The sequence below is a fragment of the Nerophis ophidion genome, linkage group LG10 (assembly GCF_033978795.1).
Source record: "Nerophis ophidion isolate RoL-2023_Sa linkage group LG10, RoL_Noph_v1.0, whole genome shotgun sequence".
Lineage (NCBI taxonomy): Eukaryota > Metazoa > Chordata > Actinopteri > Syngnathiformes > Syngnathidae > Nerophis > Nerophis ophidion.
The window spans coordinates 727,833-743,565 of NC_084620.1; the positions used below are offsets into that span (position 1 = coordinate 727,833).

The window sequence follows — 15,733 nt, forward strand, 5'->3', positions numbered from 1 at the left end:
CGAGGGCCGTTAAGTCCACAGGAAGTTGAAGGCTCCTGCGAATTTTTTGCATTTATGCATGCACGCAAGCATCTACAGTTTCCACACTGTGCGAGAGACATGTCCCTAAATGACTCCTAAAAATGTCTTAGGAACAAAACTATTAAATCAACAACATGCGGACTCTTACTGAAGTTTTTTTTTTACTTTTTTAGGGGCTGTATAACAACCAGATGTTGCCTCCCTCCCTCTCCTGCACGTGAGCAAGCAGATGACATAGAACAACAGCAAAGCGCTGTTTGGCAGTAGTAGTGGGTCTAGCTCATGTTTCAGGATTTCCAAAATGTGCTCCTTTAATGGGGGAAAAAGCATGACTCACTGCCTCTGTCCGGAGGTGACCTCGCCGCGCTTTTCTTGACGTAAGGGCACGTCATGGGGGTGGCGTGAGGACACCGAGCCACAAGCGCGGGCATGCTCAGCTGATGCGTCACATGCGACAAAGATTACTTCCAGTAACGACTCGGAGGCGCCATTACTTGTGAAGGGAAGCAGGAGGGAAAGAAATTGAGCGCGAGCTGACGAAGTGAGGGGGAGGCCAAGAATTTCCTGCCTCCCTCACTCTCTCTTAAGATGACGATGTGTTGCATCAGACCTTGGTAAGCCATGTGACGATGTAATCACAAAATCTCAATGTAGTGTGAGACGATTATCTCGTATGTTTATTGTTAGACAATCTGCAAAGCACAAAACATACATTATGTTTTGAAGACCGTCTGTTTGCATATTTGACCATGACGTTTGTGCATGCACATAGTAAAAGACAAATCTTTGTTATTAATTTATCAACATTTCATTTTTTTCTTTTTTTGTTTACATTCCCCTTAACCACCACCACCACCACTAATGACAGTTTTTGTGAGGCACAACAAAGACTACTTTAGTACAAATGATGACCCGGAATATTAGTGACAAAGTCGTTAAATTGGCAGCACTAATCTCTCCCACTACGCCTTTTTATGGCGGTCAGACCAGCTGCGTATGGGCTGATTTAAGATTGTTATGATGAAATATAACACCTAACAAGTAGTGCTAAATCTATCTGTTGGGTGCCGCTTTAAAGGGGAAGTGCATTTTTGGGGAGAATTTTGCCTATCGTTCACAATCTTTATGTGCGACTAAAGCACATATGTATTTTGGGGGAGATTGTAATTTGTAGTACTCTGCTTGTTCTAGTTGGCTATCAATGTACTGTAGCTAACCGGAACAACATATTCTGCCCCTAAATCACTTAAAAATGTATCCAAAAACTACCAGCAATACTTAATTTATGTTCCTTAACCTGTAAAATAACAAAGCTGTAGAAATGTTATTGTTAGAACACTGAGGTACCATTTTTCTAGCATGGTGACACGTCACCTTGCTACGACATTAGCCATATGCTATCTTCTATATCAGCAGCTGAATGGCTTTTGAGTTTGTAATGCACAACACAATGTGTGATAGCACACCCATATGTACTGACTGAAAAATGTGAATAATCACAATTACAGTATCCGTAAAGTATGTATCCACAATTAATGTTCTGTTTATAAAAAGCTAGCTTGACAGTGTATGTAGTAGTAACAACTAGCACGATGTGCTGCATGTATCATGATCAATATTATAGCGACTTACTCGATGGACACTTGTCCGTTTGGTCTAGCTGGCCGGAGAAGTTTTCCAGTTGATTTTGGGTAAGCACGTCATTAATGTCGGCATAGCTTGGCTCTAAGCTCCACATTTAGACTGTCCAATCACATCGGTCCTGACTCTCGAGGCTTCACTCTGCTCTAACGTTTCACCCTCTTTTCGTGCTAGCTTCTATAACCAGTAGTTCCTTCGCCGTACAGTCTGGTTAAAAAATGTAAGGTTTTAAATAACCATCTTCGTTTTCCATTACAAAGTCTGCCATGATTAGAACACGTGTGTGTGTTTTCCGAACACACATTTTTTGATGTAAGTCAACAGTGCGTTGCTATGGGCACGAAAATAAATGCGCCGAAGAAAGAGGTTCTGTTAATGCTTAAAATTTCCAAAATATTGTACATATTAAATATTATGAACTTGTCTGTTATTACACTACCTAAATGTAATTGCAGTGTGTATATAATAAGTTAATAGAGGGTTTTGAAGTTGTTTTAGAGGGCTTTGAAGACTCCAATGGTTACTCCCATTAGCCGCATCTCGCAAACCATGTTATGTCTTCAGAATTCCCTCCCAAAAAAAGACATGTAATTTTGCTCTGTCTCAATCTCGCAGGATTGTGAACGATGCCAACACTCCCAAAAAAATGCAGTCCCCTTTAAATACATTAATGTAATTGGGTGAGAATGGCAACAGCATCTTCAATGGCATGCAAAGAAGTCCTGGACAGCTCATTTTGACTTGAATCCAAAATGTTCGAGGTGGCTGTAGTGGACTCCTGGCCTAGAGGGATATGTTCAGGAATATTTGGCACTGCCGAAAGCCATTCTAGATCTCGTTAAGAGACCTGTGAGCAGAACTTTCCTTCCTTAGAGCGCTTGGATCAACGCCGAGCGTCAGCCGCCTCTTTCCTTCTACTTCCTCTCATCAAGGGCCTCCTTCCTGTGTGGCTGAGTGGGCTTATTCATTAGCCAGTGGCACTGTGAGAAGGGCTTCATTGTCCTCAGTGATCAGTCAAACTACACAAAAGGCTGGAGGCCGGCATGGCCATTATTTTAAGCACGCGGCACAGCCCACATTAGGGACCCTGGTGTACAATGTAGAAAAGATGAGGACAGGCTAGCGTTACGTGACCCAGAGGCCTCCCATTCCTAAAGACACTGCTTACACAAACAGTCCAGCTCGAGGCACTGATTCATGTCACATGGGTTTGGAATATGTGGTTTGATCCACACGCCGGTGACATCACAGCTTGGAGGAGGCTGTTAAAACAACAAAAGCAGATGGCTTTGTTGTTTACAAGGCACTTGGAGAGTCTTAACAGCTTAACTGTTTTTACTGCAGGTTGGGTTACGTCCAAGCCCAGAGCGTTCGAACACACGTCTTCTTCTCAAGGTCTCAGGTTCCCGTAAAAAAAAAAAAAAAAATTACTGCTACATTGTTCGTCTTGTGGCTGTCAACAAACTCACTGGCTTTAGGAAACTGACAGTTGGTTGTTGGACAACTTAACAAGAGCATCACATAAGTACAACAAAGTAACTACTATGCACTGCTTTGTTCATATATATTTGCAGTCAAACTTGTTTATAGCAACCACTCAAGGAAAAACAGCAAAAATGGCCACTAGACAGGTGGCCACTGTTGGAAGGCATTTTGAAAAAGGTTTTGTAGTGGTTAGAGCCACAACGGACTTACACATTGAAGATGGTGACAACAGGAAGCTTTGGATTAGTAAACAAAAGGAGGGACGAGACGTTAGTAAAGACGATGATTCGTTGAGGCTCTATTTGTCTGGCAGTGAGGAAAAAGGAAATGCTGACCTCAAATCAACACCCATCAACCTAAAAATAAGTCATACCGCTGCCGTGCTAAGGAAGGTAAACACAGCTTTTAACAGCAGCCTGACACCTAAATGGACAAACCCGAACTAGTGGTCAACAGTGAGGCTTCCTCTCATCCACTTAACGTAAACACTAAAAAGGCACTCTGCACTGCCAATCCATCTCGCTTTAGTGCGCGACATTGACGGATTACACAATGAACTTGGATGCGCGTTGCGCCCATCAATCACCTCCTCTGTCCCGTCACCGACCCCAATGGACGACACCTAAATCAAGAAGGCCCGCTGAGGGAAGCCCCCGCCTGTGATCCCGCTGATGATTCCCACAACATGCAAATGAACTTTTGAGGGGGAAGAAACTAGGAACAATATGGTTATGTATTGTAATAAAGCAAGCGGGTTTTTGTATTTGTTAGATCAGTGGTTCTCAAATGGGGGTACGCGTACCCCTGGGGGTACTTGAAGGTAAGCCAAGGGGTAGGTGAGATTTTTCAAAAATGTTCTAAAAATAGCAACATTTCAATAATCCTTTATAAATATATTTATTGAATAATACTTCAACAAAATATGTATGTAAGTTCATAAACTAGTGTTGACAGCTAGATTTTTTTGTGGACATGTTCCATAAATATTGATGTGAAAGATTTTTTTTTTGTGAAGAAATATTTAGAATTAAGTTGATGAATCCAGATGGATCTCTATTACAATCCCCAAAGAGGGCACTTTAAGTTAATGATTACTTCTATGTGTAGATTTTTATTTATTTATAACTGAATCACTTGTTCATTTTTCAACAAGTTTTTAGTTATTTTTATATATTTTTTTCCAAATAGTTCAAGAAAGACCACTACAAATGAGCAATATTTTGCACTGTTATACAATTTAATAAATCAGAAACTGATGACATAGTGCTGTATTTTACTTCTTTATCTCTTTTTTTTTCAACCAAAAATGCTCTGCTCAGATTAGGGGGTACTTGAATTAATAAAATGTTCACAGGGGGTACATCACTGAAAAAAGGTTGAGAACCACTGTGTTAGATAAACAAAATAAATAATATCAGCACAGACACAAGCAGCAGTAAGCTTACAAACTTTATTACATCATTAAAGGAATGGGCTTAAAATTGTCCCATTGCTACTATTTTCCATCCATCCATCCATTTTCTACCGCTTATTCCCTTTCGGTGTCGCGGGGGGCGCTGGCGCCTATCTCAGCTACAATCGGGCGGAAGGCGGGGTACACCCTGGACAAGTCATTTTGAATTACTAAGCAGAGGTGCCATAGTATTTTTGATTGAATTATTTTATCATTATTTTAGTCCTGGTGCCCAGTTTAAACATGGGGTGTCAAAACTTTTTCCACCAAGGGCCCATACTGAAAAGTGACAGCATGCAAGGGCCGAGCATTTTTTTTAATTCTCGAAAAAAAAAAAAAAAAAAAAAATCTGAAAATAGCTATTATATATATTCAAACGGTGCTTTAGTTGACAGTTATTGTTTGCATGCTGAAAAAACATTCACACACATACAACTCCACACTAAAAGGTCTTATTTAAAAATGATTCCTAATATTCCGCCATTTTTGGTCCGTCTTCTTCTCCCTAAGTTTTCACCTGATTGATTCAAGTAACTTTTTACTTGTTAGTAGGCAAACGTTTTTAGCCAATTTTGCAGCCGTACGCCTCGGTCTCATAAATCGGTACTTGACAAGTGCTCACTGTTAGCAAGGTAACGTTAACATGCCAACTTTTTGTAGAAATGTTGTATGCGTGTTAGCCTCAGAGTCATTTGGCTTGCTAATTGACTCCTTTGAACTGTTACCTTTAAGTTTGGCTTGTGCACATTCAGCATTCACACCCAATTTCTCCCAAAATCGCATATTCCAGTTAGTTATTAGTATTAAAATATCAGATTTTTTTCATTACATTACATCAATTTACTCTTATCTCTTACTGTTTTTTGTTTGATTTTATTTTGACAATACACTGCGGGCCAACAAAACTTGAACAGCTGGCCAGAAACGGACACACACTTCGGACACCTGTAGTTTAAACGTACATGCTGTAAGCCCTGCTGGGATCACGCCGTTTTGCGTGTTTGTAGCTTTAATGCTAATGAGCGGTGTTTGTCCATGCCTCTCTATGACAAGAGGCATTATGTACACTTTAGCCACCTATTACATAAACAATGTAACAGTCTATATGTAATAAAGGCCTTATGTTACAGACAACAACACAACATTAATACGTACAACAGGAGAACAAACATTGACAGAATTAAATATTAAGATGTGCAGCAAAGCCTGCTCTTATTTTTTAACCAAGTGTTATATTTTTGGACCAAAATACATCCATATCAGGTCATGCTGAATACGTGTGAGGATACAGACAGTAGCACGTTCTCCCCTTCTCTTATCAGAGCACACAACTGCACGTACTTCAAACATGTACACCGTAACAAAATCTGATTAGGAAGCCAAACTGATTACTCGGTGTGACCCAATAGGCTTCACACCAGTTGTGACCTGAAAGCCTGGAATAAACTTGCCTGATATGTGTGTGCCAGTGAACCTAATAATGAAATCCACACACACAATTATATTGCGTAACCACACACGCAATGAGTCACGAAATGGAGGACTTAACAGCACGGGCACGCTCACTCAAAATGACTAACAAGAGAGGTTGGGTGTGAAATTCTTATGGATACTAAAAAAGGACAATAGCGCTAGTGAAAATGTGTATAATATAGCTGCTTGATAATGAGTAAGTGCTATGATATTCCAATAATACCACAAATTAGGGCCGGGCTGATAAAATTATATCAATATATATATTGTGATAGACACGTTATTGATATCAGTAAAAATGCTTGCGATAGGACGTGTATTTTTTTGGGTCGAAAGAAACCAGAGAAAAATAAGTATGGTTGGTTGCATGAACAAAGGCACTTGCAATCTGGTAACCGAGTAAAAACAGGAAGTGATCAGTGAGCAATGAGGGACATGCTGAAAAGCCAATCGCTTAACGGTATCAACTGTCTTTTTGGTTACACGATCTTGCTGTCTCGCTGTGTATTCTCTGCATGGAGTGAAACGAAAAACAAATGCCTCAGAGAGCCAAGAAATTGTGAATAAAACAGGAACTTCACCTCGACATTATGGCAGTGTTTTTTTTACATTTTTTCAAAATGGACAGTAGTCATTTGCCATGCTCATCTTTTTTTTTAAACCCTCGCCCATTTCCTATTTGGATGTACAGAAACAAGTAGGAACTAAAAGTGCAGGCCTGTATAAAATACAAAACAAATAAACAGGCTTCCTAAAAATAACCATTTGGTCCAATTAAATTAAAATAGTAATTACTGCATCGCATAAATTCAATTAGAATAGAATAGAAAGTACTTTATTGATCCCTGGGGGAAAATCAGCATTTCCATTTCCATACCTAAATAGGACTAAATGACCACATTAATAGCTACCTTTAATTGGTAACATTAGTTGTTCTTATTGGGTTTCTCTTTCATACTTTACACTATTTTGTTACATTTTACTAAAGCATGTCTTACATATTCCTTTTGGCACCTTAATTTAAAGACGTTAATAGGTGTTTATTGTGATTTTAGAATTGTGTTTACATTGATTGTTTTCTATGGTTATGGTGACATTTATTTTCCCTTCTGCCTTGATAGTTGAGGGGATTATAATCTGAGGCAGGTTACATTTGAACTACAAATGTTAACATTTACTATATTTTTATTCTAGTCTATATTTTCAATAGGTCATAAAAATACAAATAATTATCAATAAACCGATACAAAACACAGACACTGTAATAGTTATCAGCCATATCGCCCAGCCCGACCACAAATTTACTTTTGACTTTGTAGCATAAATTATTTCAAAACAAGAGTAGTATGAGATGAGCACATATACCGTATTTCCCTGAATTGCCACCGGGCATATAGTATGCGCCTGCCTTGAATTACTGCCGGGTCAAACTCGCTTCCAAAAATAATTAGCGTATGCTTAGTATTACCGCCAGGTCAAACTTGTGACACTTCCCCTGTCATCATTTTCAAAATGGAGGAGGCTGATTTCAATACCGGTAATTTGAAATCGCATAAAGGGAAGAAGATTAAGAGCTATTCATTAGGATTTAAGGTCCAAGCTATTAATTACCGGTATGCTAAAAAGAACAGTAAGCAGTTATGTTTTATTAATATACCTTTGGAGCAGACAGTCCGACAGACAGGCAGGGCACGCTCGAGCCTGGCCCAAGATGGCGGCGAGGAGACCGCGAGCGATCGGAGAGGAGGAGCGAAAGAGGGACCTGGACTGAGGTTTTACTGAAAAATAAACAAAGTCAAACTGCTCAAGCCATGCCCTTCCTTGGTGGTCCTGGGAACTCACAAGACGACGGCTTGAGACCGTCACAATACCGTAGCTGCGTCTGTCAAATATGAGTCATTAAATGACTCCTACCTCCTGGTGGTAGAGGGCGCTAGTGATCCTTTTTGCGACTACTGGGCTGCAGAAGAAGTGAAATGAGTGACGTGATATGTGCTGGAGGAGGTAATAAAGGAAGATCTCCATCGAGACAGAGAGACTTTTAAAACTGAAGAAAGATAAGGAAGACTTCTATAAACAAGTTATCGATGCTTTTGATCAGAAGGAGCTGGCATGGACTATATTTATAAGTAAAAGTAACACCATAATAATGTTTTTATTTATTAAATGTGATTTTCATGATGGTATTATTACATCACACTCAAATTTTTACTGCATGCCTTTGGTAAGTGCCAGAGTGGGAGGAGGTTTTAAAATAATTAGCGCATGCTTACTTTTTCCGCATGCCTTTGGTAAGCGCAGGAGTGAGAAGAGGTTTTAAATTAATTAGCGCCCCGGTGGCAATTCAAGGAAATATGGTATACTCGAACAAAAGGCATAAAACATGTTTGGGAATGTTTTTCCACTCGACTCATAAAGAACAGAACAAAAACCAATACGCAGATCATATTTGGACCAGAGGAGGCGCCTTCAGCCATGTGCATGGCAAGAAGGGGGATTTAAATTTCTCAAGCTGTCAATCAAAAGGGCGACAATAACAAGGTCCTTGTTCTCAAACGTTACCTTTCAAGTCGAAACCAAACAAAACATTATTGACCTATTGTTTTACGAATTGCTACAAAATAACACGCTTTGAGAGGACGTTTGAAGCGCATAAAAAAAAAGATTTGAGTGTAAAAAAAACCTACTGTTTTCATTTAAAAAACTAATCAATGTAAAAAAAAACCTTTTTCTGCAAGTAAAAATATGATTTGAAAGCATAAGAACACATTTTCTCAATTAAAAATAGCGATTGGCAAGTATAATAATTATTTTCAATTAAAAAAAAACGCCCTCTTTGGGGATTGTAAAAGAGATCCATCTGGATTCATGAACTTAATTCTAAACATCCATCCATCCATCCATTTTCTACCGCTTATTCCCTTTCGGGATTTTTCCACAAAAAAAGAAATCTTTAACATCAATATTCACGGAACATGTCCACAAAAAATCTACCTGTCAATACTGAATTTTGCATTGTCGTATTTTTTTTCACAGTTTATGAACTTACATTCATATTTTGTTAAGGTATTATTCAATAAATATATTTATAAAGGATTTTTGAATTGTTGCTATTTTTAGAATACTTTGAAAAATTCTCACGTACCCCTTGGCATACCTTCAAGTACCCCCAGAGGTACGCGTACCCCCATTTGAGAACCACTGCTATAAAACAGCTTCACGGTGGCAGAGGGGTTAGTGCGTCTGCCTCACAATACGAATGTCCTGCAGTCCTGGGTTCAATCCCAGGCTCGGGATCTTTCTGTGTGGAGTTTGCATGTTCTCCCCGTGAATGCGTGGGTTCCCTCCGGGTACTCCGGCTTCCTCCCACTTCCAAAGACATGCACCTGGGGATAGGTTGATTGGCAACACTAAATTGGCCCTAGTGTGAATGTGAGTGTGAATGTTGTCTGTCTATCTGTGTTGGCCCTGCGATGAGGCGGCGACTTGTCCAGGGTGTACCCTGCCTTCCGCCCGATTGTAGCTGAGATAGGCACCAGGGCCCCCCGCGACCCCAAAAGGGAATAAGCGGTAGAAAATGGATGGATGGATGCTATAAAACAGTTGTGTTGGATCCACTATGGATTGAATTTTCACAGTATCATGTTAGATCCGCTCGACATCCATTGCTTTCGGTTCCTCTAGAGGAGGAGGGGGTTGGGGGGTGCCCACATATGCGGTACTCTCCAAGGTTCTCATAGTCATCATTGTCAACGACGTCCCACTGGGTGAGTATTCCTTGCCCTTATGTGGGCCTACCGAGGATGTCGTGGTGGTTTGTACAGCCCTTTGAGACACTAGTGATTTAGGGCTATATAAATAATCATTGATTGATTGATTGAACCCAGGACTGCAGGGCCTCATAATACGAAGGTCCTGAAGTCCTGGGTTCAATCCCAGGCTCGGGATCTTTCTGTGTGGAGTTTGCATGTTCTCCCCGTGAATGCGTGGGTTCCCTCCGGGTACTCCGGCTTCCTCCCACTTCCAAAGACATGCACCTGGGGATAGGTTGATTGGCAACACTAAATTGGCCCTAGTGTGAATGTGAGTGTGAATGTTGTCTGTCTATCTGTGTTGGCCCTGCGATGAGGAGGCGACTTGTCCAGGGTGTACCCTGCCTTCCGCCCGATTGTAGCTGAGATAGGCACCAGGGCCCCCCGCGACCCCGAAAGGGAATAAGCGGTAGAAAATGGATGGATGGATGCTATAAAACAGTTGTGTTGGATCCACTATGGATTGAATTTTCACAGTATCATGTTAGATCCGCTCGACATCCATTGCTTTCGGTTCCTCTAGAGGAGGAGGGGGTTGGGGGGTGCCCACATATGCGGTACTCTCCAAGGTTCTCATAGTCATCATTGTCAACGACGTCCCACTGGGTGAGTATTCCTTGCCCTTATGTGGGCCTACCGAGGATGTCGTGGTGGTTTGTACAGCCCTTTGAGACACTAGTGATTTAGGGCTATATAAATAATCATTGATTGATTGATTGAACCCAGGACTGCAGGGCCTCATAATACGAAGGTCCTGAAGTCCTGGGTTCAATCCCAGGCTCGGGATCTTTCTGTGTGGAGTTTGCATGTTCTCCCCGTGAATGCGTGGGTTCCCTCCGGGTACTCCGGCTTCCTTCCACCTCCAAAGACATGCACCTGGGGATAGGTTGATTCCATCCATCCATCCATCCATCATCTTCCGCTTATCCGAGGTCGGGTCGCGGGGGCAGCAGCCTAAGCAGGGAAGCCCAGACTTCCCTATCTCCAGCCACTTCGTCTAGCTCTTCCCGGGGGATCCCGAGGCGTTCCCAGGCCAGCCGGGAGACATAGTCTTCCCAACGTGTCCTGGGTCTTCCCCGTGGCCTCCTACCAGCTGGACGTGCCCTAAACACATCCCTAGGGAGGCGTTCGGGTGGCATCCTGACCAGATGCCCGAACCACCTCATCTGGCTCCTCTCGATGTGGAGGAGCAGCGGCTTTACGTTGAGCTCCTCCCGGATGGCAGAGCTTCTCACCCTATCTCTAAGGGAGAGCCCCGCCACCAGGCGGAGGAGTGCCATCTCCGGGTTGGGGAGGAGACCCTGCCCCAAGTGGAGGAGTTCAAGTACCTAGGAGTCTTGTTCACGAGTGGGGGAAGAGTGGATCGTGAGATCGACAGGCGGATCGGTGCGGCGTCTTCAGTAATGCGGACGTTGTATCGATCCGTTGTGGTGAAGAAGGAGCTGAGCCGGAAGGCAAAGCTCTCAATTTACCGGTCGATCTACGTTCCCATCCTCACCTACGGTCATGAGCTTTGGGTCATGACCGAAAGGATAAGATCACGGGTACAAGCGGCCGAAATGAGTTTCCTCCGCCGGGTGGCGAAGGGAGAGAAAGAGAAAGGATAGGTTGATTGGCAACACTAAATTGGCCCTAGTGTGTGAATGTTGTCTTGTCTATCTGTGTTGGCCCTGCGATGAGGTGGCGACTTGTCCAGGGTGTACAACGCCTTCCGCCCGATTGTAGCTGAGATAGGCGCCAACGCCCCCCGCGACCCCAAAAAGGGAATAAGCGGTAGGAAATGGATGGATGGATGGATTGATATAAAGAACAGAACAAAAACTAACACGCAGTTCATATTTGGACCAGAGGGGGCGCCTTCAGCCATGTGCATGGCAAGAAGGGGGGATTTAAATTTCGCAAGCTGTCAATCAAAAGGGCGACAATAACAAGGTCCTTGTTCTCAAACGTTGCCTTTCAAGTCGAAACCACACAAAACATTATCGCCCTATTGTTTTACAAATTGCTACAAAATAAGACGCTTTGAGAGCACGTTTGAAGCGCATTAACGAGCCATCCTTAACAATGCGTCAGTAAGTAGGAGAAGTTGCTTGAGGAGGGGAAATACATTTTTTAAGTACAACCACAGCACCTTAATACAATCGGTGTCAGAAAAAGGGTCATGTTTAAATGAGTTCGACATATTAAATGTGAATATAATAATATAAGCTAAACACGCCGCCTTTGTATATGACGAGCACTTACATTACACTGACATCAGCTCGACGAGACAGAATCGGCTCACAAAACTAGTTACTTTCTGTGAAATGTATCTCATTTACAGGCAAACACATAATGAACGCGCACTGTCGTTTCGGTAGAGATTCATTCTGTAGAAATTCAAGGCGGTTTGTCGGAAAAGAAGCCCGCTGTGTGAGATAAAGTGGCGTCAACAGAAGGTTTAAAGACCCCGTCGCCAGTTGTTAGCCGAGCTAACCTAGCCACCGCTCCACAGCCGCCGAGAACCGTCGCCTTTCTCACACAAACCCTGAATGTTTATGGTCTCGAAAACGACCTCCCGGACCCCTCCCGACATACCTGCCGTGGAACCAGTCCTTGCAGATGTCGCACTCGATCATAAACCGGCTCACGTCGTAGGGCTGCCGGCAGACACAGTACAGCGGGGCCGCCGCCATCTTGCTACTGTCCCCAAACAACGCAGGGACGACGAGGGGCGGAGATCGGAGCCCGCTGGCCGGAAATAGCCGGAAATAGCCGAAGTGGAGCCGAGCGCTCGCCAAGCTCCCGGGCCATCTGAGGCAACCCCTCATCTTACGTCACTCTCCGAATGTCTTTTTTGCGCAATAGCCACAAGCTTTTTCCAACGTAGGACTGACACAATGATTAATGCATACACGTATTATAAAATATGACTACCGTATTTCCTTGAATTGCCCCCAGACGCTAAGTAATTTAAAACCTCTTCTCACTCCGGCACTTACCAAAGGCATGCAGTAAAAATTTGAGTGTGATGTAAGCGTAGACCTTAAAGGCCTACTGAAATGAGATTTTCTTATTGAAACGGGGATAGCAGGTCCATTCTATGTGTCATACTTGATCATTTCGCGATATTGCCATATTTTTGCTGAAAAGATTTAGTTGACAACATCCACGATAAAGTTTGCAACTGTCGGTGTTAAGAGAGTTTGGAGTTTGGGAGTTTGCCCAACCAGTCTACATGTGCTTTGTGGACTTGAAGAAGGCATTCGACCGTGTCCCTCGGGAAGTGTTCAGAGGGTATGGGGTACCGGACTGTCTTATCATGGCGGTCCGCTCCCTGTATGATCAGTGTCAGAGCTTGGTCCGCATTGCTGGCAGTAAGTCGGACTCATTTCCAGTGAGGGTTGGACTCCGCCAAGGCTGTCCTTTGTCACAGATTCTGTTCATAACTTTTATGGACAGAATTTCTAGGCGCAGTCAAGGCGTTGAGGGGATCCGGTTTGGTGGCTGCAGGATTAGGTCTCTGCTTTTTGCAGATGATGTGGTCCTGATGGCTTCATCTGGCCAGGATCTTCAGCTCTCACTGGATCGGTTCGCAGCCGAGTGTGAAGCGAACGGAATGAGAATCAGCACCTCCAAGTCCGAGTCCATGGTTCTCGCCCGGAAAAGGGTGGAATGCCATCTCCAGGTTGGGGAGGAGACCCTGCCCCAAGTGGAAGAGTTCAAGTACCTAGGAGTCTTGTTCACGAGTGAGGGAAGAGTGGATCGTGAGATCGACAGGCGGATCGGTGCGGCGTCTTCAGTAATGCGGACGTTGTATCGATCCGTTGTGGTGAAGAAGGAGCTGAGCCGGAAGGCAAAGCTCTCAATTTACCGGTCGATCTACGTTCCCATCCTCACCTATGGTCATGAGCTTTGGGTCATGACCGAAAGGATAAGATCACGGGTACAAGCGGCCGAAATGAGTTTCCTCCGCCGGGTGGCGGGGCTCTCCCTTAGAGATAGGGTGAGAAGTTCTGCCATCCGGGAGGAACTCAAAGTAAAGCCGCTGCTCCTCCACATCGAGAGGAGCCAGATGAGGTGGTTCGGGCATCTGGTCAGGATGCCACCCGAACGCCTCCCTCGGGAGGTATTTAGGGCACATCCAACCGGTAGGAGGCCACGGGGAAGACCCAGGACACGTTGGGAAGACTATGTCTCCCGGCTGGCCTGGGAACGCCTCGGGATCCCCCGGGAAGAGCTAGACGAAGTGGCTGGAGAGAGGGAAGTCTGGGTTTCCCTGCTTAGGCTGCTGCCCCCGCGACCCAACCTCGCATAAGTGGAAGATGATGGATGGATGGATGGATGGTGTTAAGAGAAAAGCCCTGCCTCTACCAGAAGTCGCAGACAATGACGTCGCAAGTGTGGGGGCTCCTCACATCCTCACATTGTCTTTAATGGGAGCCTCCAACAAAAAGTGCTATTCAGACCGAGAAAACGCCAATTTCCCTACTAATTTGAGCTAGGATGAAAGATTCGTGTTTGAGGATATTAATAGCGACGGACTAGAAAAAAAAAAAGATTACAAAAAAATTTAAAAAAAAAATGTTTTTAGAGACATTTACTAGGATAATTCTGGGAAATCCCTTATCTTTCTATTGTGTTGCTAGTGTTTTAGTGAGTTTAATAGTACCTGATAGTCAGAAGGGTGTGTCCACGGGTGTGTTGAAGCCAGTGTCTGATGGAAGTCGACGGCAGCTGTATGGACAACACAAGCTCAGCTGATCTCCGGTAAGTGGCGACTTTTTACCACAATTTTCTCACCGAAAACTGCTGGTTGACATTTGGTCAGGATCCATGTTCGCTTGACCGCTCTGATCCATAGTAAAGCTTCACCGCCGGGAATTTTAAACAAGGAATCACCGTGTGTTTGTGTGGCTAAAGGCTAAAGCTTCCCAACTCCATCTTTCTACTTTGACTTCTCCAATATTAATTGAACAAATTGCAAAAGATTCAGCGATACAGATGTCCAAAATACTGAGGAATATGTGGTTAAAGCGGACGACTTTTAGCTGTGTGTGTGTGCAGCGCTCATATTTCCTAACAGTCTGTGACGTCACGCGTACACGTCATCATTCCAGGACATTTTCAACAAGAAACTCCCAGGAAATTTAAAATTGTAATTTAGTAAACTAAAAAGGCCGTATTGGCATGTGTTGCAATGTTAATATTTCATCATTGATATATAAACTATCAGACTGTGTGGTCGGTAGTAGTGGGTTTCTCTAGGCCTTTAACAGAAATGTGTTTGAATTAAACAAGTTGTTTATTTTCTTGTTATGTCCCGTTACGCCCAAGCAAACAAGGCAACAAGCCCATAAAGACCCCCGAGCACAACAATGTCTCTCCCCGCCCCCCCTTGCTACGTCACCACGGAGCGTGTCTGTCATGCATGCCCTACGTCAGGAGTGTCAAACTCAAATACAGAGTGGGCCAACATTTTAAACTGAACAAAGCCGCGGGCCAAGGTTGAACAAATTAACCTTTTAATAGGGACCCAAACAAGTTTTGCATTGAATATTAAACAAGCGAGACTTATATAACTTTATAGTGACATGCAAAATCGAGTTTCAAATAATACTATCCATCCATCCATCCATTTTCTACCGCTTATTCCCTTTCGGGGTCGCGGGGGGCGCTGGTGCCTATCTCAGCTACAATCGGGCGGAGGGCAGGGTACACCCTGGACAAGTCGCCACCTCATCGCAGGGCCAACACAGATAGACAGACAACATTCACACTCACATTCACACACTAGGGCCAATTTAGTGTTGCCAATCAACCTATCCCCAGGTGCATGTCTTTGGAAGTGGGAGGAAGCCGGAGTACC

At 43.6% G+C, this 15,733-nt stretch overlaps 1 protein-coding gene across 1 annotated transcript in view; it reads right to left on the minus strand.

Annotated features, from left to right (window-relative positions):
* Nucleotides 1-12,619, minus strand: part of kdm7aa (lysine (K)-specific demethylase 7Aa) — a 36,090-nt gene extending 23,471 nt beyond the window's left edge. The window contains exon 1 of the mRNA XM_061911978.1: nucleotides 12,463-12,619. Coding sequence (XP_061767962.1) covers nucleotides 12,463-12,560 — 98 coding nt within the window. The 5' untranslated portion in view covers nucleotides 12,561-12,619. The remainder of the gene's footprint in view (nucleotides 1-12,462) is intronic.
* Between the last annotated feature and the right edge of the window lie 3,114 nt (nucleotides 12,620-15,733).